At 45.9% G+C, this 26,671-nt stretch overlaps 2 protein-coding genes across 3 annotated transcripts in view; one reads left to right on the top strand and one right to left on the bottom strand.

The window, feature by feature from the left end:
* The first annotated feature begins 469 nt into the window (after positions 1-469).
* cldn11a (claudin 11a) lies at positions 470-4,397 on the top strand. The gene is made up of 3 exons (XM_035609758.2): positions 470-953; positions 1,268-1,432; positions 2,899-4,397. Exons 1-3 carry the CDS (start codon positions 728-730, stop codon positions 3,165-3,167), a joined length of 660 nt encoding a protein of 219 aa, XP_035465651.1. The 5' UTR covers positions 470-727; the 3' UTR covers positions 3,168-4,397.
* Positions 4,398-9,199: 4,802 nt separating this feature from the next.
* slc7a14a (solute carrier family 7 member 14a) overlaps positions 9,200-26,671 on the bottom strand; it is a 20,810-nt gene continuing 3,338 nt past the window's right edge. For both annotated transcript variants that reach the window (XM_035609752.2, XM_035609753.2), the window contains exons 2-10: positions 18,971-19,527; positions 18,333-18,569; positions 16,456-16,673; positions 16,215-16,361; positions 13,838-14,046; positions 13,557-13,704; positions 12,593-13,088; positions 12,266-12,502; positions 9,200-11,541 (exon numbers count right to left, since the gene is read on the bottom strand). In XM_035609752.2, the coding sequence (XP_035465645.2) occupies positions 11,243-11,541; positions 12,266-12,502; positions 12,593-13,088; positions 13,557-13,704; positions 13,838-14,046; positions 16,215-16,361; positions 16,456-16,673; positions 18,333-18,569; positions 18,971-19,277 (2,298 nt within the window). In that variant the 5' untranslated portion in view covers positions 19,278-19,527 and the 3' untranslated portion in view covers positions 9,200-11,242. The remainder of the gene's footprint in view (positions 11,542-12,265; positions 12,503-12,592; positions 13,089-13,556; positions 13,705-13,837; positions 14,047-16,214; positions 16,362-16,455; positions 16,674-18,332; positions 18,570-18,970; positions 19,528-26,671) is intronic.

The raw sequence follows: 26,671 nt of genomic DNA, 5'->3' as shown, positions 1-26,671 counted from the left end.
ATTGACTTAAGAAAAACCTAAATAATCTCGAACTATATAGCTCCACTTCAGTCAGCTGATCAGATCAAAAGTAGTTGCACAGCGGTAAGGCTGAAGAAGAATTTTTACTCGAGTGAAAACTTGAATCGATTTCTTTTGCTTGTAATTCGATTTCAGTGATCACAACAAAAAAAACAACAACAACAACAAAACTATTTCGTGAAGAGGAGAATACTTCACGGACTGCCCTTCCTACCGACTGTGACCAGTAGGTGGCAGCAGATTCCTTGTTCGCCGCTCCCGGTTCATCCGGCACCGGAGTCGTCTGATACAAAAAAGGAGGTTTTTGAAGAAGGAATACAAGTGAGGGGATTTCTTTCTTTTTTCTTCTTTTTTTTTTTTTTGTCAATATCTGCAAAGTCTCTGATTGGCTGGAAGTTTTAGAGTATTTTTTTTCCTCTCTTGCTGGACCTCCCACCTATAAAACCTATGAGGATATGAAAGTTCCATTCTTCTGAAGTGCGCAACTGACGGAAATTGATGGAATTACTCGATTTGGAAGAGGAAAAGTAAACTTTGACACTGGATTAACTTGTACGGTGGAGATATCAGTTCCAATATAAGACTTCCGGCTTGTGTTATTTCACATTTAATCCATTGGGTGATTTTTGTCGGGCATCCCCAAACACCCCTTCTAACGGTTGTCTGAGCTCGGGTCGAGTGGTCTTTTTACGCACAGCTTTGCGCCATGGCCAACGCGTGTCTCCAACTGAGCGGCTTCCTCGTCAGCTGCCTCGGCTGGCTGGGCATCGTCATCGCCACAGCCACCAACGACTGGGTGAACATGTGCAAATACGGTCTGAACACCTGCAAGAAGATGGACGAGCTGGGAGCCAAGGGACCGTGGGCGGACTGTGTCATCTCCACGGGCCTGTACCACTGCGTCTCTCTCACGCAGATCCTGGACCTGCCAGGTAGAAACTTCTCTGTGTACAATCCATGGAACCGCGAAGTGGTTCTTATACAGTATAGGCAGTCATGAGCATTTATGCTGTTTGCTCACTTGGTTGTATGCATTTGCATTGTAGTATTTCCACCACAGACTAAACATACTGACAAACTATAGTATTTTAACTAACTCCAGTACATTCCAATCAAAATTCTAAAGTCCATAAACCTTTTTAAACACAAGTGTAACTTCATGACTGAAGTTATTATCTTATTTTCATTCACCCATTTATTGTCGCATTATCATATGTGTCATATACTGTCCTATGTGTTTCTGCAGCCTACATCCAGACGACCCGCGCCCTGATGATCACGGGTTCAATCCTGGGTCTCCCAGCGGTGGGGATGATCCTCATGTCCATGCCCTGCATCAACCTGGGCCAAGAGCCGCAGAGCTCCAAGAACAAGCGCACCATCCTGGGAGGAGTGCTCATACTCATAGTCGGTAAGAGGCTCAACCTTTATAGTGGACTCGAATTTTATTGAGCGAACACAGCCTGAATGTCATGGCCAGACGAAGTGTACATTCTTCTGGCACTCACATGAGCGCACCATCCCGCCCACCTTCCTGACACTGACCTCTTTTAACCTCACCTCAAATGCTCACAAGCTGAGAGCTGAGAGCAGAGGATGTTGGACATGTCTGTTTTCCTCACTGGGTTGCACACACACACACACACACACACACACACACACACACACACACACACACACACTCACACTTATACATCCCTGTTCCATTGAACCCTGCCCCCCCAGATCCCATCAAATTCCTCTCCTCCACCTACTCTCATCCACACCCTGCTTTGTCCCGAACCACATGGAAACTCGCCCCCTGAACTGCCCCAGTTCGTGGTGCTTAAAAAATAGTTTGTTTTTTTTAATGTTTGAGTTTTCCACTCCTCGTGCTTTTCATGGCAAAACTGTTACCGACTCGTGAATTGTATTCCTCAAACATCACCATCATTTTTTTCCTCCCTGCATAAATAACTAAAGCCCTTAAACGATTTTGTATTTTGTCCAGAGGAACAATTTTGTATCGGGGAGGATTTTTTTGTTTGCTTGTTGTTCATAAAACTGACAGCAGAGTTAAAATCGACCTTCACCCTCCGCCGCCTCCATACTGACGGCAAAAAGCATTCAAGCAACAATTATAGTTCACTTTAATTCTTTTTTAATATATTCTCCGGAGCACCAGTTCCTCGCTTTATTTGTCGATTCAGTTTTTGCCCCATTCTGGTGCGGTATATTCCAAATTAATTGCTTGTCAAATTGCTCCATACACTGTAGTTTGGCGTTGTCCTCTGAGGCGTGCTGGCAAAAGTCCAACATGTACTGCAGGAGATGTGCCTCTGTCAGGGGAGCTCAATGTTTGCGCAGGCCTTAGAGGAGGCTAAGCCCTTGTTCTGTAGTTCAAGGCAAATATTTTAGGACGCCATTAAGGCTCACCGCTCACAAATATTATTCTACCCATTCTTCGTCTCGGTCCGCCAATCCCGGCGTGTCCCGCGCGCAGAATGTAAAAAAATATAGTACAACTCAAACAGCTTGATTTTCTGGGGAAAATGTCCCCCTCTAACTTTTTTATTTGCACTACTTTTGCATCCTGTGTGACCAGTGCAAACAAGCCCTATGTGGTGAAGCAAGATGTACATTTGTATCTATCCTCTATAAGATGTACAGTATGTACCTTTGTCTATGTTTTTGTATCACCCTTTTGCATCCCCAGTGTAATTGTGTAATCTGTGTTTAAACGCCAGCCCTGTGGCGTGATGATGAACACGTGTGAACTCCTCTCACCCAGCAGCACAATTTTGCATCCCCAATTAAATTACAACTATTGAATAACTAACTCTATATGTTTTTCCTTATCATCCCACTTTAACAATCTCCCCGTCTCCCTCTCCTCAGCATTGTGTGGTATGGTGTCTACGGTCTGGTTTCCCATCGGGTCTCACCAGGAGCACGGCCTCATGTCCTTTGGCTTCTCCCTCTACACTGGCTGGGTGGGCACCATTTTCTCCCTGCTGGGTGGGTCCATCCTCACCTGCTGCTCATCGGACTCCTCCTCCTCCTCCTCCCACTCCTACCAGGACAACAACCGCTTCTACTACTCCAAGCAGGGCGGAGCCCCGCCAGCCGCCCCCTCCACCAATCACGCCAAGAGCGCCCACGTCTGAGCCGGGGAGAGATTCTGAATCCCCAGCGTGGAAGTGTAGGAGGACTGTTTGTACATAGAGATCTATACACAAGAGCACAACAGACACATATTCACATTCAGTACACTAAGAAGATTACATGCAAAAACCTATACTGGAAGAGAAGAAGACACATTCAAATACACATTCATGTTGGTTTAAGGGAAATATAATGCACAAACGCATTACAAAAGAGACATTCACACATACAAACACACAAGGACGGATTTTGTCGGAGCTCTTTTGTCGCCGATGGATTGGTTTGTATCGCGGAGCTCGTCATGTCGGCCGTGGTGCGGACTCAAGCCATACAGCGCGAAGTTCATAACCACCCGAGGCCTCGTGGACTGAAATATTCATCTTCTTATATTACTTCTATTTTTCTATTGTGCATCTTGAGATGAAATCTCCAGAGTGGCTCTGTTGATTCAAAATATTTGTGAATCATATAATATCATGATGTGTTGTTTTGATAAGAGCGGCCTACATGACAACGTTGACATTTGTTTGTGTACAATTGTTTTATTTTTCACTCGACAGTATTGAGCAACTCTCTCTTGCACATTTGCCTCTTGAGTGGTAGATTTGATTAGCGCCGCTTTTTCTGGCTATTGCGGGAAAACAAGTAGAATGACGGGAACATGAAGACTTGAGATGTGCACTGACTCGGCAAAAACTACTTATTAGAGAGAAGTAAACTGACATCTTTTGTGCATAACTGTCGTCCTATAGTGGTATGTCATAATCTAAAGTTACCTTACACATTTTTCTTTGACTAACGTGCTTCTACAACTGAGTGACAAAAAAAGCAGCTTATCCTGTACGAATTTCCATAAAACATCCTAGTCCAACGTCCTCACATAGAGTAGTTCTTAAAAAGGTATGTTTCACTAATGTGCATCAGAAGAAAAAAACAAAAAGTATTATGTTAGATTAGCTTCTCTTGAAGGGAACCTGATGACTTGAATGTTCAGTATCTTGAATGTGCTCTGATCTGCACAGATGGAACCTTTATATTCCCATATATATATATATATATATATATATATATATATATATATATATATATATATATATGTGTGGACGAACCACATATTTCCAACTCAGATACTGTACCTACAGCATAGAAGCAGTATTAGCCGGTTATTTATTGTTTCACTGATGTGCTATCGTTTGTATTTTCTACAATAAAAAAAGACAAAATGATCAAAACTGCCCTTGTCTCGAGTCTGTCACACTGAGATGATTGGATGTTCTCATTGCGCACATCGCTGGGAGCGCAGCGAAGGTGGACGATGTGTGTGTGTGTGTGTGTGTGTGTGTGTGTGTGTGTGTGTGTGTGTGTGTGTGTGTGATAAACACTAATCACGGCCCTGGAACAACCTTGTTGTGCCTATTAATGCAGATTGGAACACAGATTATGACCTGTTGTCCGTGTAGCGTTGGTGTCAACGTCTGATAAAGAAGCTAAGCTGAGAACAGTGGGAAAACACAAATCGTCACTTATGTATCATATCTGTTGTATGACTCAGTGGCCTTGAGTCGGGTCAGCACAGAAGAGCCTGTTCTCATGACTCTGAAAGCCAAACACTGCACAGGCCCTCCCCTGCCGACCACACCCACACACACACACACACACACACATGCATACACACACATACACATACACACACATACACACAAGCCCCACACACACACACACACACACACACACACATGCATACACACACATACACATACACACACATACACACAAGCCCCACACACACACACACACACACACACACACACACACACAGTGCAGCGTCAGATCATTTTATCCAGACTGTCGATACTGAGTGTTTGTTCAGTGTTCATATCAAAGTCACTGAGTCTTGTCACAGATACTTTGGAAACAAAATGTGTATCTCTTTGTCCTCATTTTATCTTCAAAACACACGACGCACGACCACACTCACACGCACAAAATCGGTCGTGCTCCGTTGGTGTATTTCTACACATCATTCTGTCACTATACACAGTGTCTCTGAGTTTCCTGGCACGCCCGTGTGTGCAGGTGTGTGTGTGTGTGTGTGTCTGTGTGTGTATTCCCCCCGAAAATGTGAAGCTGTTCCAGGCGCAGGGGCATCCAGTCCCCAGGGGACCGGTGGGAGGGTAGTGGGCAACCAAGCTGTCCCGTGTTGCTGCGATGGAACTGGAGGTGTCATGATATGATTTGCTTAAATCGCTGCTGTGTAGTTGCTGTCTATCAACTGCGACAAGAAAAATGATTGGACTTTCATACGTTTTCTGTGTAGCTGGAAAGAGCCAAAAGAAGAAAAAAAAAATCTGAGCAATACTTTTATATCAGTGAGTTTCCCAATGAAAAGGGAGTGAAAGTCCTCTTATCAAAACACAGTTGTGTTGTGGTTCACTGCAGCTCCGGGCTGATGGTTGGTATTTCATGTCTGCCATATGACGGATTTCACACGGTTCGAGAGAGAGACACGAGAATCCGTTAATAACAAATGACGTTTTCTCGCCTTTTCGACATGTTTTCAAATTTCCAATCCTCGCCGCGTGCGAGGGAGAAAAAAACCGTCCCATTTCGCGTGACGTGAGGCTTTTCCCGCTCTTCTTGCCAAGGGCAGGAGGGTGAGAAGATCAATAACCCTCCAAAGTATGGAGAGATTGTTGGGTCGTACCTCGGCATGCAGACTGCAAACCACCTGCCACCCGCTGAACCGAGGACGGAGCGGCACCGGTGGAGACGCTTCTGGCCGAGCCAGGCGAGCTGCTGTGCCTCGACAGCGAGGTGGACCGAGAACACACAGGGCGCGTCATCGGCAGCCTCGCCGACCTTTGTCCACCTCGACGCCGGGTTTCCCCCGTTGGCCGTTGCGCTTTTCAATCGTGAATTGTGACAAAGTGTGTGTATTGCAGAATCAGGGGAGGCGTTCACGAGTTGTTGCCAACTTGACCTCCTTCAGCGACTACGAGCTCCCGCTTTGCCTCGTGCGTCTCATTCGAAGGCCGCCCGGCAGCCGACATGGACCCGAATGAACTTCCGAAACCATATGTGGTTCCCACACCTTCAGCCAAGCACAGAACCATTGTGTGATTGCAGATGTATGTATGTGTGCATGTGCATCTTGTGCATGAATAAAATGAGCCAGCCTTTTTTTTTTTTTTTTTTTTGGTATTTGCAATAAATTACTTTCATTGTTGCATGGAAACAATATCGACAACTCGGCAAAAGAACAGTGCACTCGGGAGCAACGTAACCACACATATGGAAGAAACCATTCAAAAAAAAGAAATCAACGTTAAAAAAACAACAACCACATTATACAGATTTGTGCCAAAATATGCAGAAGAGAAAAACGGAATATCTAGTTGTTGTTGTTTTGTTTTTTTGCGAGAGAAGCCGATCCCAACGAGTCCGACACACACACACACACACACACACACACACACACACACCGACCGGACACTTGGCCACAGCGAGCACAGAGCACAGAAAGAGCGTGGAAACAAGCTGACTTTAAAAGCAGTAGTGGCGATATTTGATTATGTTTTGTAGTTTACCCTTTATAGAATTAGTATTAAAATAGTTTTTTCTGCATGTTGGTTCTGTGGTAATCTCACTGCTAAACCCGCTACAATCCTACACTGATGTCTGGAGGAACCATTTCAGAATCCTTCAAAGGAAAGGATTAAGGTTTATAAAGGAGCTTTATCTTTCTAGAGACACTACAGTTGTTAAAAATATATATCTTTTTTTTCTTTTTTTGCATTTTCCCCCCAGAAGACCTCAACAAAAACACACAAAGTGAAGGTTGATTGACTCCGCCCTGGTCTTTTGTGCACACCTCCCCCAGGAGGGTCCTATGGAATCGGAAAGACGGCCAGTAGAAAAATACTTTTCTCTTAGTTCGCTCCGCCCTCGGTGTTCTCCCCGCGTCGCTTCGGTGCGCAATGTCGTCACTGGAGTCCCGACTAACACTTTTTCCATCTTTCAATTGAAATACTCTCCGCAACTAGGCTTTTTAGGAAAAGTCGGCGGACGCCTGGTGAACCGACGTTGGTAGCTCACTCGAAGTGACCTGGTAGAGGGAACTACAGTCTCCTGTGTGTGACAAGTCAACGGCCGTTGTGGACTTTGGCTCGCCGAGGTCGTGGTTGATAAAAAAAGGGGACGTACAGGAAGTTGGAATCGTTGCGGTGGACGATGTGAGAGAAGTCAATCCCACGCCCGTGTGTTTGCTACATCTTCTACTCCCCTTCTCCAGACCTGAAGCCCTGCCTCCCACAACGCTACGTGACAATCTAAGGTAAACACAGGAGAGAATGTGTGACGATTTGATTCGAATCGGGAGGATGATCTCCTTTCAGTTCGTACAATTCAATTCCTCATCTAATCTGATGTTGAGCTGTGTTGTTTGGGGCTTGCGTTTGAATAGAATTCGGATTGTGCTCGTACGTTCGCCGGCATAAAACCTAAAGCCTGCGCTTTGGCTCTGGTTTACGTGTTCTGGAACGTCTCGCTGCGATCGGTCACCACATGCAAGTACAACATTTACACGGTTTTGGGGCCTCATGCGTGACGGCATGCAGCACACCCACCGGACAGTCACATTGAGGCGCGGGCGTCGACCACAGCACATGCACTCGCAACACTCTTATGCATCCACACACACAAAGCAGCTGGCATAGAGAGTTCACTGTACAGTTCAGTGTCAGGCTGAGCTATGAACGCGATGCGGCCGAAGTCTTTTGGCGGAGTTGGGAGGTGATGTGTGTGTGTGTGTGTGTGCGTGTGTGTGTGTGTGTGTGAGAGTGGGGGGGGGGGGGGGGGGGGGGGGGGGGTCGGTACTTTGGCTGAATAGTACAACAGTTATGTTTGAGGTGTGAGATACTCTCTGCTGGATGTGCTGGGGGGTTTCCCCCCCCCCCCATCCCTGTCTCGAGATGGAATTGTCAATGTTGGATGATTCTGCAAAACCTCTGACTTTTTTTTCTTCTTCAAATGTCTACAATATACATCAATCATGGCCATGTCAAATGAACTGCGGTCGAAGTTTGGCAGCTTAAGAGTTCATCAAATGATCCTGGTTACAGTAACTTTGATTGTTGGTCTCGGTGCCATGGTCAGAGTTAAAGGAAATAACTTTTTGACATCACGAGGTCGAGTCCCCGCAACGCAACCTCACTCTCCAGCCTTTTTTATAATCTTATTTTCTGCAAATGTTTCAACACTGCTTCAAAATGTTACCCTCACCAATAAAATACGGGTCGGAAGATACGGAGTTTGATGATTTCATCACATTTGTTTTGGCCTTGAGTGTAACCTCAATATATTGAGTTTGAAAAGACTGGACAGGACTTGACCTAAATGTTAGCTCCAGCCGCGGTTGGTGTCAGACACACACACACACACACTCCTGTCTCTGGCCCTGAGAGTCGTCCCTGCGCCGGGAAGCAGAATCATCCAATGTGACAGCGAGTTCGTCCCCGGGGCTGCGTTCTATTGCACCGGGCGACACTAACTTTGACCTCTTCGCACAAGAGGGAACCTTTTCCTGGCGGTGGATGAGTGTGAGAGGAGAAGAGGTAGGGTGGGGTTTGTTTGTTTTTTTAGCGTGGCATCCTTTGATTTTAGTGCATTAGACAAGTAAGGCTTCCCCCGGAAGGGACAGATGCAGCAACAGGGGGCAAGAGGAAAAGGTTACGATAAGGGCAGACAGCAGCGGCTACAGTAGACATGCCCCCACCCTCAGCTTCATAACTTAACAATATGCTATTTGGTGTGTGCCAACATCCCTTACAGTGCCCGGAGTGCATACATTCTTGATATGGAATCTGACACCCAACCTCGGCAGCATTAGCTTACACGTCCCCCACTGGGAGCTATACAGGACCATGATTTTTGATTTTCACAATACCTCAGGGTGCAGCAAAAGTGTAGGTAACATGCGAAGTGGAACTGCCAACACTAGCTACATGCATAAAAAGAGGGAGAAGGAAAAAGGGGAGGCCGACTCGGGCCAGTTCGGGCCGTGGGGGTTAGAGCAGAACCAGAGGGGAGACGAGTAAACGCCCGCATGAGGAATCAGGAGGCGGAGGTGAAACAGCAGCTAGGGGCTCGACGGGCCGCGGACGGATCGCTGATTCAAATCGTGACCGAGCAAACAATCTCGGCTGTATCGCTCGTGACCCCCCCCCCCCCCCCCCCCCCCCCAGCTGACATCGCCTGTCGGATGTCAAGGACGGGACGAGGCGGCAAATAACGGAAGGAAGCGTTGAGCCGGAAGCGAATAGGAGTGGTGGGAAAACTAATGATGTATATAGAAAGTGGGGAAAGGAGCAATGAGAGGAGGAGAGGAGGAAGAGGGGGATAGAGCTGGAAGAAGAGGAATTCAATTTCAGTTCGCTCAATATACAAGTGAAATTCCAACTTGTACATTCAAGGGGCTGTCCGAAAAAGACTGGTGCAGGGAGGCAGGATGGTGGAACTTAATGTTAATGTACAGTTTTTTAAGTAGAATGAAAAATCTGGGGTGACAGGAAACAATAACATACTCAACTTTTCTCTCCCAAAAGTCAGAAAATCAATCCTCCCCCTTTTCTGACCCCAATCTCTTTCTAATATTGTTTTTGTAGCAACCAAACACACACACACACGCACACACACACGCACACACACACGCACGCACACACAAACCCACAAGCTATAAAGAAAAACAACCTTTCTCATCTGAATGAACTCAAAATGAATTCCTTCCCAACTCTGGTAAACAGCAAGGAGTGCATGAGATGAAAGACAAGAGCACGGGGGGGGGGGGGCAGGGGGCGGGACTTGACACTCATCACAACAAGCCATGCACATCAGGATTCAACCTGTTGTCTCCCTGCTACGGCCTCCGCTCTCTCCTCTTGTGAGGTGCACTCAGGAGCTGACAGGCGTGTGTTGCCTTGCACCGAGAGTTGCTCTGTTGGCGAGTGGAATCGATTCGGAGCTTCACGCCGGAGCGTGTAGGTACCCAAACAAGTACCTACACGCACGCGGTGAAATGAACACACTTTTTATATCTGCACACACACGCGCGCGTGAGACATGAGAACCAGTGTCGACGTGGAGTTCGATTTGCACATACACCCTCAGACGGACACAACGCAGCAGAAAGAAAGCAAGTAGAAAACGGACGTAATCAGAAACTCACGTACACCTACGGTAGATGAAGGCACTATTGCAAGCAAAGTCCAAAGTAGTATTCGTGACAGAGAACATCGACCTCTTTTTTTTTTTCCCAGTGCACTTCTGAGTCCCTTGGGCTAGATGTTTGGGCTCAGGGGAAACATTCCAAGATACTCAGATAGTAGTTTTGTTTGAGTTTTAACAGTTTATTACATTTCGAGGGCATTTTCCTTTCTGTTGGGAATAAAAGAAGCAGAAGAAAAGTCCAACCTGGACATAGGAAATGGCTCGGACTTGGCATGCTGTCTTTCTTTCCTGCCTGTCGGTGTTGGAACAGGAAGAGGTCCTGATTCTCACTTGTCTTTCGCTCATCACCTTCTCCTCTCCTTTATCCTGTGAATCCATAGATAGCAACGGTTGACTCTTTGCTCAATACGTGGCGTTGTACGGTTCACCGTGCAATGAACCACATTGTGTTCTATCTCTTGCTGCGTCCGCACTTTCTCTGTCTGGCCTCTCTCTCTCTCTCCCCGTGTGGGATGTGGACTGTGGTAAGTGAATAACAAGTGGCCGTGATAAGACACCCAATGACCTTGACGTCCACATTGGCGCGCGTGAGCAGGGGGGAAACCGAGCGTGGCCGCGTACGGTGAAAGGAAAGCCATTCCTCTGCCGAGAAACAATCTAGCCCAAGGGTTAGACAGACACTTAACGCACACACACATGCAGGCATGCGCACACGCACACGCACACACTCTCACACACACACACACACACACAAACAATCGTCCATGCACTCCCACACTACGGTCCCCTTCCCCTCCCTGCGCCCAAGCAGCAGACAAGGCAGTACATTCAGGGTAACACGGAGTCAGTCCCTTCAGAAATCCATCGGATCCTCCTCAGCGAGGCCGCGATCGGCAACGGTCCTGCCGGCGCCTTTCGGCGAGCTCCCGTCACTTTCGGGTTTGGCCTGAGGGGGCTGGGCGGGCCCCGACCCCCCCTCGGGCGCAGCCCAGGCGTCAGTGGTCGGTGGGTAGAAGTCGTCATCGAAACCGCAGAAGCCCTCGTCCACGCCCTGGTCATAGCGCTGGTAGGTGGAGGCGTGCACCTCGTTCTCTCTGGCCGTGATCTCCAGCGTACTGTGCCACATGCCATAGCCGAAGTAGATGAGTACACCTGAAAGGACACGGAATTGTTGAGGGTGGACTGACTGGTTGATCAATATATACACACACACACTTATTTTAACCACAAAACACATAGTGTATAAGAGCTTCTGGTACAATTCTAAGAGCTCAGATGTAAATCTAAAAGCACAAACTCAAAAACTGAAACTGAAACGATCTCCGTCCAGATGAGTTTTTAAGCTCAGTATCACTTTTTTTTTAATCCCTCTCCACACTAACACCTGAAAAGGAGTCGAAGGAAACACGGCAATGCAAGAAAAATACACAGATGTCCAACAGTGATTGCATATGAATAAGTATCAGTCTGCATCCGATCTGACTTCATAGTGAAAAACAACAGAAGAGCGACATGTTGATCCACATTTACACACACAGGTAGAGACGCACGCCCAAATACAGATGCACAGAAGGATATAACAGAGACAGGAAATGAAAGTGAAATGACACTTCTTGTTCTTCCATTTTGAGAAAAACAAACAGCGACATGCTCTCGGTTTTCCCCCGGCTCCCTGAACCAATAAGAAATGAGTCGTGTAGAAATGAAATGTATCACTCCATTGTTTGACATCGTCCGAGGTGATTCAGTGTTTGTACGGGCAGTTCCCATCTGTCCAGGACGGTGGAAGTGACGCGTGAGTCCCGTCCTCAAATCTGGCGACGAAAGACACAAAAACAAAAGGCCAACTTTCGCTGGGGGGAAACCTGCTACTTACCCACAATGCACCAGATTGAAAACCGTATCCAGGTGATGGCAGACAGCTTGAGCATGAGGTAAATGTTGACCAGCATGGCTGAAGCGGGCACAAAGGGCACACATGGCGCCATGTAGGGCAGCCGCTTGGGGTTCTCGGGCTGCTGCAGGATGACGATGACGAGCAGGGCAATGAAGATGATGAAAAAGATCAAGAGCAGCAGAGCCCACCAGCGACCGTCTCCGATATAGCTCGCTCCTGGATGGAGAGGGAATAAGGGATTGAAAGATTACACTCATAGATAAACTCTACAGTAAATTCCTGTTTTAATGCTCTCAATGTCCTCACCGAAGATGATGAAGGAGCAAAAAGCGAAGATGGAGATGAAGAGCAGCAGCACGCACACGGTGACTGTTTTCCCGGTGGCTGCGGTCGGCCTGTCCATCTTTCCCGGGAGGCCCAATCGGATCCTCAGGGTGTAGTAGCGTGGTCCAATGAGCTTCTTCAAACGCCTGGACACGCCTCCCTCTGACTCCTCTGCCTCGATGCCAGTGGTCATGTCCACCGTGCCGTAGTTTGGGTGACTGGCGGTGTAGGCGGTTTTGTCCGGCTTGCCTATCAGCATCTCGTTGTCGCCCAGCGACGGCAGGTTCTTGGCGCCGCAGGTGTTGGTGGCCGGGCCGCCGTACTCATCGGCCTCGCTGGTCGGCGAGCAGGCGTCCTTCTCGCACTCGGCCAGAACGCCCTCCTTCTTCTTGTTGCTCTGCTCCTCGGAGAGGAAGTTCACAAAGCCGTGGATGTCGCCCTCGGGCTGGTAACGCAACAGGAGCACACAGAGGCTCACCTGCGACCGGGGGGGAGACGCGCTCGGTTCAGATAATCAGCTGACTCGCTGTTGCAGAAGCTGTCATCCAATCACATTCATGCAAGTGCACAGAGCAGCCTTTCTAACCAGACAGACTACACGTTTGCTGATATTCTCAAAATGCCCCCTCCATCACCACAACCCCCTGTGTATATATTAATCCCTTTGGCGTTGGAGATTTTGCTAAGACCTTCTGTTTATTTATGTTTACAGCTTTCACATCCTTCTGTAATAATTAACGTGTTGAAGGGATTAGCTGTGTGAGTACCGCACTGTGTGAGCAGGCTGCCCTGCGTCTCAACAGGTTACAAGGCACTGAGAATGAATCTCAGTAATACATGGGGCTAAATATAGTGAGCCAGCGGCACCCTGCAAGTACCCATATGGTCCATACGTGTGTGTGTGTGTGCCATCATTTCATTAGCCGCCGCCGCCGCCGCCGCTCACCAGGGTGTAGGCCAGCAGGGTTCCGATGGACATCATCTCTATGAGGTCTCGCAGGCTGACCAGGAGGGACAGCAGGGCGGCCAGGAAGCCTGACACCACACAGGCGACAGCAGGGGTCTCTGTGTAGGAAGACACGTTTGCCAGGAACCTAAACACACACACACACACACACACACACACACACACACACACACAGACGAGGAGGAGTTCATTAAATCATACAATCATCAAGGTAGACATGAAGAGCGAAGAACGCGGAAAAAAACCCTGCGTGCACTGACTTAAAGAGTAGCCCGTCCCCTGCCATGGCGTAGATGACCCTGGGCATGGGGAACAGCGAGCCGAGCAAGGAGACGGTGAGCCCGGCGATGGAGCCAACCGCCACGATGTACTTTGCGAACATGCAGCCGTGCACGGCGAACATCTCCATGAGCGGGGCGTCCGCGTCGATCTCGTTGTACGGTACCATCAGGGTCAGGATCACAGAGACCTGGATGGAAGAAGGTTGAACACAGACACAAGAGTTGGGTATTTATGGGAATCCAATGTTAAAGCGTTCAAAAAATAAAAACTGTTCTTACATTCATCATGAAATATTGCTGAAACGTAGAGAGGGTCAGGGTTCTGCTAGTCCACAGACACGCCACCAAATAGACACTGCTGTGAGATTGTTTTGCAATTTTGAACCAACTCTTTCGAGTCAGCGCTAGAAAAGAAGTTCAAATTATTTGAACGTGAACAAATCCGCGGTCCATTGGCAGACGAAGACCGTATGATATCACTGAGAGATCGTGGCGATGCTCATCAGGATGCCATAATCGCACAGACATGTAAACACTGACGAGTGTTGAGCTTCGTTCTCGGTACTTGGCTTTGCACGGCTACACATTACATGCAAGACGTTAATTTCTCATGCTGCTCTCTCACTTTGTGTGCGTGCGTCTGTGTGTGTGTGTGTGTGTGTGTGTGTGTGTGCGTGCGCGGGCTCGTGTGTTTTTGATCCTCGTGTCTGACGTGCGAAATCATGCAGGGCCATCTGTCACAGATACTGTGCTGCAAAAGAGGGATTTGCTTGGACAGATTACAGGAAGAGACAGGAATAATAAAAAAGACTAACCCCTCGCAGAGGGGAGGATACAGAGATCAGTTTCTCTCCTAGTTGCCCGGTGCCCTTTAAACCTTCGTCCAATCCGGGCGCAGGATGCTCGACAGAGTGCGTGAACCAGTTAAAGGGGACAATACTAGTCTCAGCGGAATCCTGCAACAAATCCTGGTTACATTTCTTTGTTTGAGACGGCAAATCTAATCCCAAACGTCACCTTACAGTGCTCACTTTAGCTGTCAGCTTGTTGTCAAAAACTATCTAAAATCTATTGTGAATCTGGAGTTGGACCGACACCCACTTTAAGAGTAAGAAAACTCAGGGCAAAGAGTTACCGTGTTGTAAATATGGATAGCAACTGCCCTCCTCTGGTTAAAACCTGGCTTTTGCAACGGAATTTTGCTATTGGCTGATCTGGAGACAGGTGACGTATCTGGACGTCACCAACCGCCACCCCCTCCTAGTACTGTATGAAAACCAACATCTCCAACAGTCGGAGACGTCGAACTCGGCAGATTGTGGGAGATGAGTAGTATCGAAGAGTGGAGCCAACAGATTGTAGGGATTGAGTATTGAATGAGTAGTTACTGCAAAAACGATTAATCTATAGATTGAAAATTTGGTGGAGTGGATACAGGTGTCTTACAGGAAAAGAATACAGGAAAGAAAAGATGTGACGTGTAATGTGTTAGATCAAAAATGATCCAGATCCAGAATCCTGATCCAGATGGGAGCAGAAAAGTTCGAGAGATCAGTGAGATCAGTCAAAGAAAGACAAAGATTAAGAGAGTCTGAGAGGAGAGAACAGGAGAGGGCTGAGGAACAGATGCGACTCAGAGATAGAGAGAAAGAGAGAGACGGGGTTTTCAAAGAGAAGTAGTTGAGTTCTGTTGAAGTTGATGTACTTTTTGCCCCCAGGCAATGTTGGAAAATTCTCCTTCCCGATAGGCTGATGTAACAAGGTACCCATGGCAACAACCATCCAGCACAAACGTGTCAAAGTTAGAAATCCATTCGGGCCGTGCGAGCTGAATTTGTAAAGATCACAGATGAGATGCACACACTTGGAGCTCGGGGGGGGAAACGTGACGATGTTTGATCTTTCCACCTCTCCCTCTGATTCTTCACAAAATTTAGGGATGAAACTTCCAAGTCTGTGTTTGGAAGTAGTTTAAAGGTGAAGATAAAGAGTGAGAAATGATAAAGCAGCAGTATAGCTGCTTTAAAATGTACAAAATATTGAACCAAAATCCTTCAAATTCCCTCAACACAATGATTCCTTATATTACACATAATGTTTGGTTCGAAAATGTTCAAAAACTAAACTCAGAGTTATCTTATCACATTTATTTGTGAAATGATTCTTAAACATAAGAGTCATGTCATAGCACAAAAAAAATAAATCAGCTATGGAAAATGTGTTTCCTTGCAGCAGCAGTGATACATTGACAACAACATAAATTTCCCGAAACCACCTTTTTTATCACCAAAAAGTGCTCATAGATGAAAATATACAATGAAGTATTTGTGCATCTGTGGTCTCTGGTGTAACTTACAGAGACGTAGGCGGTGAGGCAGGTGATGAGCGAGGCAGTGATGGCATACGGGATGGAGGTGTTGGGACTCTTGGCCTCCTCTCCCGTTGTAGCAATGATGTCGAATCCGATGAAGGCGTAGAAGCAGGTGGCTGCTCCCTGCATCACCTGGGACACGGAGGAACCGAGAGAAATAAAGGTTTAATTCTGTTCACCCAGGTCTCGGTTTAATTTGCTTGCTTGCGATTTTGTGTGTGCATACCCCCGACCAGCCAAAGGGCAGGAACCTCCCGTCGTCCCAGTTCTCTCCGTTGACGAAGAACAGCCCGGCGATCATCATGAACACCCACACGATGAGGTTGATGACGTTCAGCACGTTGTTGAAGCCCACGGAGTTCTTCACCCCCAGAGCCACGATCACCGTCACCAGCAGCGCGATCAGCAGCGCCAGCAGGTCCGGGTACGACTGCTCCCCTTTACCTAGAGAGGGAACACACACACACACACACACACACACACACACATACACACACACACACATTGAGAGACATGTCAGTGATGTCATCCATTCACTTTGGTAGAAGGTGATATCAAACTGCTCACAAACAAATACACCTGCATACGTTAGCTGGTCCATGGGCAAGGACGGAAATAGACGTATATTTAATTTTTTAGTCTTTAGACATTCATGAATTGAATAATTGTTCCATCTTAATGTCATAAAATGTACAAAAAAAATGTAGAGTCCAATGGAGATGTCTTCACATTGCTTGTTTGTTGTTTTGTCCGAGCAACATTCCACATTCCTCAAATATGAGAAGCTGTGATCAGCAAACATTTAGCATTTTTTCATGATAAATTATTTAAATAAGTCTTCAATTATTCGAGCTGTCAAACTAGCAGCTCCTCAGGTATAGACTTTGGAACCAACAAGTTTAAGCTTAAGTTGCCATTTTTTTGAGGGATACATATATATATATATATTTATACAATATAACGCGGGAAAGAACCCGTTCTGTATTTGTCTGGAAACTAATGAGGTGTATTTTCGGCTGAATTCCATATTTCTTCAGGGGTGTGGAGCAACAGCCGTTTTTCTTTTCAGCAGGAAGAGGAAACAATAACTTTCCATCATGGTGCGGAGCATTTGTCCTGGCTGCTTGTCATGTGACCGTTACCGGCCCTTTGTCGGCGTCCAACAGGAAGAGACTGTCGGGGCAGTGTCCCCCAGATAGGACTGCAGTTGGCGCACACGTCGGATACAGTATTACACCAGATGAGCAAGCGGTGCGCTGGTGCGCTGCTACGCTGCGGTTTATGACATGGAAGGTGTTGTTGCATGAATCATTTTTCGAAATCCAAGATGTTGCTTTCCACAGTGACATGATTTCCAAGATAATCAGGCGACACATCACTCGGAGTCGCCCCCCCCCCCCCCCCCCCCCCGGAGAGAAATCTCGTATGGGTTGAATTGTCTCCCAGATGGTGCCGCTCACGCAGAGTCGCCGACTTCGGCGGTGTCATGCAACATCCTTTTCTATGATACAGAAAATGTTTGTGCCTCTGTTGACAAAGTTATTCATGCCAAGCAACATATCCCCCCCCCCCCCCAAAAAAAATGACTGAAAGAAAAGATACGGTTTATCAACTCTGATTGGCACAACTTGTCATTAAAACCGCGGAGAATTCCGGTTCACGACACTACATCAGCATCAGAATGTGACTGACAACAACTTCGGATACAAGAGCAGAGCCGACTCTGACCTTCGTGTGAAGAGTCCGGGCGGGGGGGGAATGTGTAATTTTTTTCCAGAGTCACTTGGGTGTCTATTCATTTCTGACAGACCTGCCTGTTGACGGCTGTTAGGCTGAAGCTTGTAAACATGAAAAAAATCTGATATTGAGAATATGTTCTGAATAGCCGAAAGAAAACGAACAGTTTAAGACGAATAAAGAACTTTTTTGGCTTAAACTTGTCTCTATGATGTTAAAACTGATACACACAAAACAACACCATCCGCACTTATATTGGTCCCCTATAAACCTTGCTTTCACCTCGACTTGCTTCATTATCAAAACGGTATTTAGCCCCAGTGATGGAAATGGCCGACGGAACAGACGAAATTGACAACAACTCACCCAGGCCATTGAGCGTCCCAATGTGCGTGATCATAAAGTTGCTGATGCTGTGGTTGGCCAGCGAGTCCGCCATGCTGCTGAGGGCCGACGCCCCCGCCGCCGTGCCGATGAGATACTCCAGAATCAGGTTCCAGCCGATGAAGAACGCCACGCACTCGCCCACCGTCACGTAGCTGTACGTGTAGGCCGAACCTGTGGTCTTAGGCACGCGCACGCCGAACTCTGCGTAACACACGCCTGTGGGAGGGAGAGGGGGGGATTAGGACACACACACACACACACACACACACACACACACACACATGCAGACAGACATATCAGTGACTTGACTGCATTATCTTCCGAGGCTAAGTTGAAGGCATTGATAGGAACATTAATGTAGTTCTAAGATATCCCTTGAGTGCCTCTCAGATTATAGCTTTGCCCGGACAATGTCTTTGACCTTGCAATAATTGCATGGTTATTAAAAGGCCCCTCACATAAATCATATCAGCGTGAGGGTGATAAGGCAGTAACCTCTATACCGTGGCACATAATGTGTCGTAGTCTAGTGTGTGTATGCGGAAGTGTGCGAGACAATCCAAAAGTATTTTAAGACAGTTAGTGCAAACGTGTACCTCCGTTTGCCCCAGTCTCACCTGACAGTATAGAGGCCACGGCGGCGATGATGAAAGACACAATGACCCCCGGACCGGCCATCTCCTTGGCGACCAGCCCCGAGACCACGTACATCCCCGTGCCGACACAGCTGCCCACGCCAAGTGACACCAGGTCCACCGTGGAGAGCACGCGGGCCAGTCGGGTTCCGTGGGCGCCGGTGCCTGTCACGGCCGAATCCAACATGGACTCCACGGGCTTGGTCCTCAGGACGCGGGATGCAAAGGTGTTCCATGTCGCGCGCCACTGTATCCGGCGGGGGTCCAGCTTTCCTGCCAGAGCGCTCATACTGAGAGCCGAAGGTCACGGGTCAGAGTCAAAAGAGAAGAATTTTCCAAAGGAAGAGCAGGAAGATATTGATTCTCTGACGCTTTTGCACACTTTTCCTCTGCAGCGCACTGAAGACGAAGAGTTGTTCCAAATCCAGATGATGGAAGAAGATCTTGCCACCCGAGCGGGACTTTTCTGCTGCCTCTGTCTTCTCCTGGTTTAATGGAATGTCATCTCAATTTTTCTCCACATGGCGAGAAAGTGTTACCTGGAAAAAAAAGATAAGTGGGATGACTTATATGTGCAACATTTCACAGCGCATTGCCTTCTATTATTTGTCTGACACAATGCTTAGTTTCGAGTGCACACGCCAACACACGGGAGCCGACCGGTGGAGAAGTGTCATACATTCCTCCTCAAATGAAGCGTATACCTGAATGAGCAAGCAGCTAATTAGCAGTCCTCTCCCTGTAGCCCCTGTTGCTATAGTAGCCGAGCTCACGAGGGAGGGCAATGGATGCTAAATCATTTTTCTCTCGTTTATAGGAGGGACAGACAGAGATTAATATGTGTAAATATATGCACAGCGATGTATAATTTCACTTAACCACTTACAATCTGTTTCTCTGAGCAGTGAAACGCCCAAAGTGAACTGTCATTATTTCACAGTGTTATAGATAGAACAACATGATTCAAATGTTCTGCTTATTAGCTTTGGAATGTTATTCATTATCACAATTCTAACATTACAGATCAATTCTAGTGTAATTGATGTTACTGTAGCACTGAACTAAGGTAAGACTACTAACTTTTAAGTTTTAAATTTCCTTTACTTAATTTCATTCATGCAATATTAAATAATTTTTGTGAATTTCCTCTTTTAGTACAAGTTTCTTTTCAGATGAAGATTGTACACAGGTGGAAAAATTACATAAAGATTATTTGGCATTAGTGTAAAGAGATGGGGAATTTTCCTTTAAAAGATTAGTAAATAAATAAATAAAACATCTGCTTATTATTGTCCATAATAAGCAGATATATTGACATCCAAAGTTTCCTTGGATATATTATAATGGTTATCACCTATATTTAGTACTATCATATTAAAGGACACATTATTAACAATATCCAAACAGTAAATGAAATAGTTCAAATTATCTCACTAGTACTTGCACAATAATGCAATATTAATAATTACAAAATGATATAACACATAATAGCATACAACTCTTGGAGGCAAAATAAGACAGAATGCTTGACTTTTTCCTAGTATTTTTCTTTCATCGTTTTATTGCTGCTTTTATTTAAATAGAAGATGTGAATAATTGTCATATCACTATATATAATTCAACTGGAGCAATAAAAAAAAAGGTTTAAAAATTCCCATTGGTTTAGAAAATATGACCTCACCTCAAAACTGTGGTAAATTAACAAATTCAAAATGTATTTTTTTATTCCTGGCAGAAATACACATGCAGAGTGCGATGATGAATGAAATAAACATGTTGCTGAATACGAAAGTAGGCAAATTAAATTTGAAGAATGTTCATAATTAAAAACCATAGAACAGTTTCAACCTTTATTATGCTACTCCACAGCTTTCCAGCCAAGGTTATGAAATCATATGCATAAACGCCGTTGAAAAGAAAGATGTTATAATCATCAGTTGTGGCCAGGTCCACCTCTCCCTCGTCTCCCTCTTCTCTCTCCTCACAGCAGTGAACTAACACTCACCAATCATCCACTTAGAACGACATGTGCAAGTTACTGAACAAACATACACTCACATACAGCGCAGTCGCATCGCCACTCAGCCATAATATGAGACACTCAAATAATAACTGCTATTACCCGGCTGGTTAACCAGAATAGGCCAGTGCTGCTTTTGTCACTGCACTTACTTAGAGTAGGAGCATGTACAGTGATAAAAGCTCTAAAGGTGATTTGATTTGCATTAAATGGTGAGTGTTGGACCTGATCAAATGTACAATGATTATACTTAAATCAGATTTTGCTTTCAGAAGGATGGACCAAGGAGTGCACGATAGGTGGCATGAAAGTGATCCAAACAAGCGGTGGCACGGGTGCACACGGCGGAGCACGCGTTGTCAATTCAGTTTCAGTGATGTGATAGAGAATATGAACCTGCATCAAATGGAAAAAGTAGGGATCCAGGAGATGAAAACGGATTCATGTACGCTCCCCGCTAACGCAGAACCAGTAAAGGAAAACTAAGCCACGAAGACACAGTGCTTTCAGTTTGTGTAAGAGAATATGTGTAGTTTTTTTCTAAGAGACTCTCGGAACCACAGGTAATCCTGTGCTTACAGAGCGCAGTGATCTATTGGGATAGTCCGAAACTGTGAGCTCTGTAAGATGTGATGGAGCTTGATCATTAAGGGCTTTGTAAGTGAGGAGCAGGATTTTTTGAATTCCACACTGTGTTTTACAGGGAGCCAATGCAGAGATGCAAACACTGGAGAAATATGATCTCTTTCTCTAGCTTCTGGTCAAAAAATAACTCCATGATAACTATACAGTCGGATAATGTTTCTCTGAAGTGTTTAGGGCCAAGTACAATGACCTCAGTTCTGTTTGAGTTTAGAAGTAAAAAATGACAGGCTACCCAGGCCTTTGTGTCTTTGATGCAATACTGAAGTTTGTCTACCTGATTAGTGTCATCTGGCTTTATAGATAAATAAAGCTGGGTGTCATCTGCATAATAATAGAAATGTGTGTGGTGTTTTTCAGATTATATCGCCTAAAGGAAGCATATATATATATAAAGTGAACAGTATCGGTCCCAGCACAGAACCTTGTGGAACTCCATGACTAACTTTTGTACTGTATGTATGAAAGTAAAGAAAACTGAAATCTGTCTGATAAGTATGAATTAAACCAGCTTAGTTCTATTTCTTTTAATCCCAATAATATGCACTAGTCTTATGTAATAGAATCGTGTTATCAACGGTGTCAAATGCAGCACTAAGTCTAACAGGACGAGAATACAAACATGTCCACTGTCTGAGGCCATGAGAAGGTCGTTGGTAACCTTCAGCAGTGCTGTTTCTGAACTATGATCTTCTCTAAATCCTGACTGAAAAAACTATTCCTGTGTAAATAATCACATAGCTGATAAGCAAAAGATTCAAGGATTTTACAAACGAAGGGGAGGTTTGATATGCATCTATAGTTACGATATCTAGGTCTAGAGTTGTTTTTTAAGTAGAGGTCTAATTACTGTAACCTTAAAAGCCTTTGGCTAATAGAGATAAATTGATCTGATCTAAAATGGAACTTTTAATTAAAGGTAATACTTCCTCTTAAACAGCTTTGATGGAATGGGATCTAAAAGACAAGTTGATTGATTGGATGTGAGTGACCAGTGAAGCCAGCTCCGCCAGATCTATGGAGGAAAAAGCAGTCTAGATATAAATTAGGAGATGCTGTTCTGATGCTATTGTGTTGGACAGTGTATCTGTGCTATTAGTGGTGAGAAGGGTGGTTTTCTTTCTCTGATGGTAATAATTTACTGTTAAGAGTTAAAGGGATATACAGATCAGTATAACCGTTACTCTCTGTCAGCCTGGCTACAGTGCTGAAGATGAACCTTGGGTTGTTTTTATTTCCATCCGATAGTGAAGGATAATAGTCTGATCAGACAGACCTTCACAGATTTTAATTGGAGACACTGAAAACTAAACATGAATCCAATCATATCGAGGGTCAGCGTTCTTTGCAGAGACGATAGAAGAGCACGGCTCATTTCAGACATGAGAGACGGTGATTCTCCGTTGAGGCACTGAGTTTCTGGGAGTTATTGAGAAATAACTCAAGAGGCAACATCCACTTGTTTCTTTCCTTGCGCGGACATACATTAGAATATAGGGAAAGTGTTCATATTCTACAGGAAGAGGCATGAGACCCATGACCGTGACGTTCTCTTAACAGAGAAGAACCATTAAATCTCATTCACAACACAATGTATTTCAAACATATGAACATGACCAAGAAAAGAAAGTATCCATCGATAGTCAAAGCAAAATCGCAGCAACACATATTCTGCAAAACTAAATACACAAACACACACAAGCAGATTGCTTCTTCTTTTCAAACATCTGTTACATATCTATATCCCCTGGCTCCAGCTTCGTCCACAGTGATCGCCACCTGCCCCGTGTTGAGTGCACACTATTTAAATAGTGGTAGGGCGGTCGAAAAGAAAAGAGGTTGCACAAAGCACACGGTGTCAGCAGGTTTTCCATCTGCTGTAGTTTACTAACAGCACTTGCCAGGATAAAGGTTAGTCAGAAAGCATTTGACCTTTGTGCAGACTGAGCTAAATGAAATGATAACTATTTAATATCTAATGTTTTTTTACCGTAAATTAGAGATTGATAAAGGGTTGTTTTTCTCAGGTAAGTCCAGTGCTGTTCCATTTTTATCTCTAGTTCCAGGTCCATGTTTAGCTCACAGAAACAGGAATGGCCTCCATCTTCTCTTCTATTTCTCACCTAAAAGCAGATTACCCCCCAAATGCCTTTAAACTCTAAAAAGAAAGTAGACTCCCTTCCCTGGTTGCAGCGCACAACACCAGTGCAATCGATAAAAGCCAGCGCCACTCTGACAAAGCAGGTAAAAAATGTCCCACCGCTAAAAATTAATTACACCGCACACGGTGTAAACAGTGGCAGGTGGTAGTTCTCCAACGGCAACGTCTCCATGGTGCTCCATCCCCTGACTGACAACAGGACTGAGGCAGGTGCACCGCTGTTCTCCTCAGCCGTGTGCCAGTGTGGAGGTCAGCTCCTGAATTATTAAATGTGAGCGCGGACGGGAGGCAGCAAATCTCATATTTATTTAAGCTTCCGGCCAATGGACTTCATATTGATCTCACCATTTCATCACAGGCCATTGGAAATAATAGTGGGTATGTGAAACAAAACAGCGTGGACGGATAAAGCCACCAGCCGCGGGTGCGAGAAAGATTTGGAAAAACTGCTGTCGCCTCCCAGTGTGTGAGCAGTACACTGCTGTTGTGTTTACAGCGGCCACAGACAAGCTGTGTAATAGCATTTCACATGAGACCTTTTCTTCAATATTACAGCAATAAACATACACAGACTATCTGCCAGAGTGTAGCTGTTTGAAGATCAATAGTGGAATCCCTGTCATCACAGTCGACACCACCATCGCCTCTGGCATCTGAGCATTATGCGTGTTTCTGGTTCAGATGACAGTAGCTGCCGGAACATCCATCCTTGTGTCTAATCAGCCATGACTAAGCCCGTCTCGGCGTCCGCCCCTGCCCTTGTCTGAATTGCTGGTTGAATAACCTGATTGAGCTCTCATTGGCCTTCCAGTAAGAGCCACACTGGTCCAATAAGGCTGAGAGCCCTTCCGATTGCCTCCGAACCAACCTGGCAACCGGCCCATATCGCATGGCAGTGGTCCCTACAAAAGAAAAACTGGCAAATGGCCCCTGGCCCTGTTTCTCACAGCCTGTGGGCCGAACGAGCCAACTCATCAACATTTGCGAGAATAGGTGAGTCAGGCAAATTTGTGAATTTATGTGACCGCCTCTTTTTTTCGTCCGGTTCTGAATGTAGCCGATGCTTCGTCGCGCTGCTTTTGAGGGGAAAATGGTAATGGAAGGAGCTTCGGAGAAACAAGTTCACAGCTTTGACTGAAATGTCCCAACAACCATTGGATTTACCGGCACAAAAGTTTGAAAAGACATTACCGCCTGATGAATATCACTGTTTATTGTGAGTGCCTGATAGATACTGTAGATAGATCGGTAGGCAGACACACAGACAGCCTCTCTCAGACTCAGAATATTCGAATGTCATTTCTTCAAAAGTAACATATTCACAACTCAGTAAAACCATCAACCTGCAGTAATTGGCTGGTTATAAAGTGGAGATGTTGAGTCCTAAAGTCATTTTCTTTTGATTGAATGACTTTTGATGACGGTCTGGCTGATCCGATGGCCACCGTATCTTATATCTGACAGGCCCTAACGAATCCGACTCCTCATTTGAGACAGAAGAGAAATTACCGCCCGCCAGCGTGATCCTCATCAGTCCCCCTTCAACCATCCCTGTCCATCTCAATTGTCCATCTCAATTGTCCAGAGACGGATTTTTGAAATAAGAACTGTAGCGTCTCCCGTCACTTGCACTGAGCAGACTGCCCCGACCGGCTCAATGATTTTCTGATAGATTCTTTGTTGGATTCAATGATGTGTCGTACTGTCTATCTCCGTAGAGTCAAATATAAGACAACCCCGCAGACTGGGCAGAAGTTCCCTTGGCCCACACAGTGCAAATGATCAGCGTGCCAGCAGAGGAAACTGGTCAAAATGTATTAAGATTTAAGAAAACATAGAAAAATTGGGACCAAGAAAAGTTGCAGTGAACACGGCCCATCTGGCTTTGAACAAACTGAGGCAAAGTCTAAATGTGTTAAATCGAAAAATAAACAAATACAAGACATCCTATCCCGCATCCTGTCAATCCGGTCCATTTAGTGTAATGTGACACTGACAAACAGTGTTGGAACTGGCAATAGACAAATACAAACACTAAGAGAGATGTCCCTCGGCTTCACTCTGTCGGCCGTTCACTGATTCACTGGCCGGCGGTGGCTCATTCTCTGGCTCGCCGATGGCTCCGACTCACTTCAGGTTCTGACCATGAAGGTCAAACTTGTTGGAACTGGGTGAAAAAAGAAGGAGAAACAAAATACCGTGGTAGCCTATCTGTTCAAATGTATCATCCCCGTCGGCCAAAAGTTTCCAAGGTGCAAAACTGTTGGCTCTGACTTCTGCACGACTGGCCTGTCAGCCCGCCCGGCTGGCCCACACTTTGGCCTGTCACATCCCCATCTATCTTGGCCTAATGCGGCACAGTGGGCGCCCGGAGCCGAAAGCACAATGGACGTGGCTCCAGACTGCCAGATGAACCCAAAAAAAAACTACAGTGTCACTCCCACGAGCTCCTCGGCTAACCAGACATATCGATGACATCTCCGCCTGTGTGGCCTTCAGCTCGAAAAACACAACAGGGTCCCATGGCCTCAGAACTGGCCTCCGGGATTCTGGGTTCCAAACCTCCGAGCCGCATCCTGCCGGCAAATTATCTTTGTACCACTCAGAGATAATGGTGAAAGGAAATATCGCCAGTTACCAAAACACAATCCCCCCCCCCGCAGCATTATCTCCATCGATCCGATTCTCTAATCCCCGCGCTTGTTGTGGTTCAGTAATGTCCCTGTGTAGTATCAGAGGGAGTTTTCTATATGGGATCACGTCATTAAAATATGATTCTAGGCTCAGGAACAGAAGAAGAGATTGATATTGTATTTCCTGCAACAATTCTGCTTCTTTGTCTCTGTCTCTTCTCAGAGAT

The sequence above is a fragment of the Scophthalmus maximus genome, chromosome 15, assembly GCF_022379125.1.
Source record: "Scophthalmus maximus strain ysfricsl-2021 chromosome 15, ASM2237912v1, whole genome shotgun sequence".
Classification (NCBI taxonomy): domain Eukaryota; kingdom Metazoa; phylum Chordata; class Actinopteri; order Pleuronectiformes; family Scophthalmidae; genus Scophthalmus; species Scophthalmus maximus.
The sequence above is the reverse complement of the archived record's forward strand: the minus strand, read 5'-3'. Positions and strand labels throughout refer to the sequence as shown.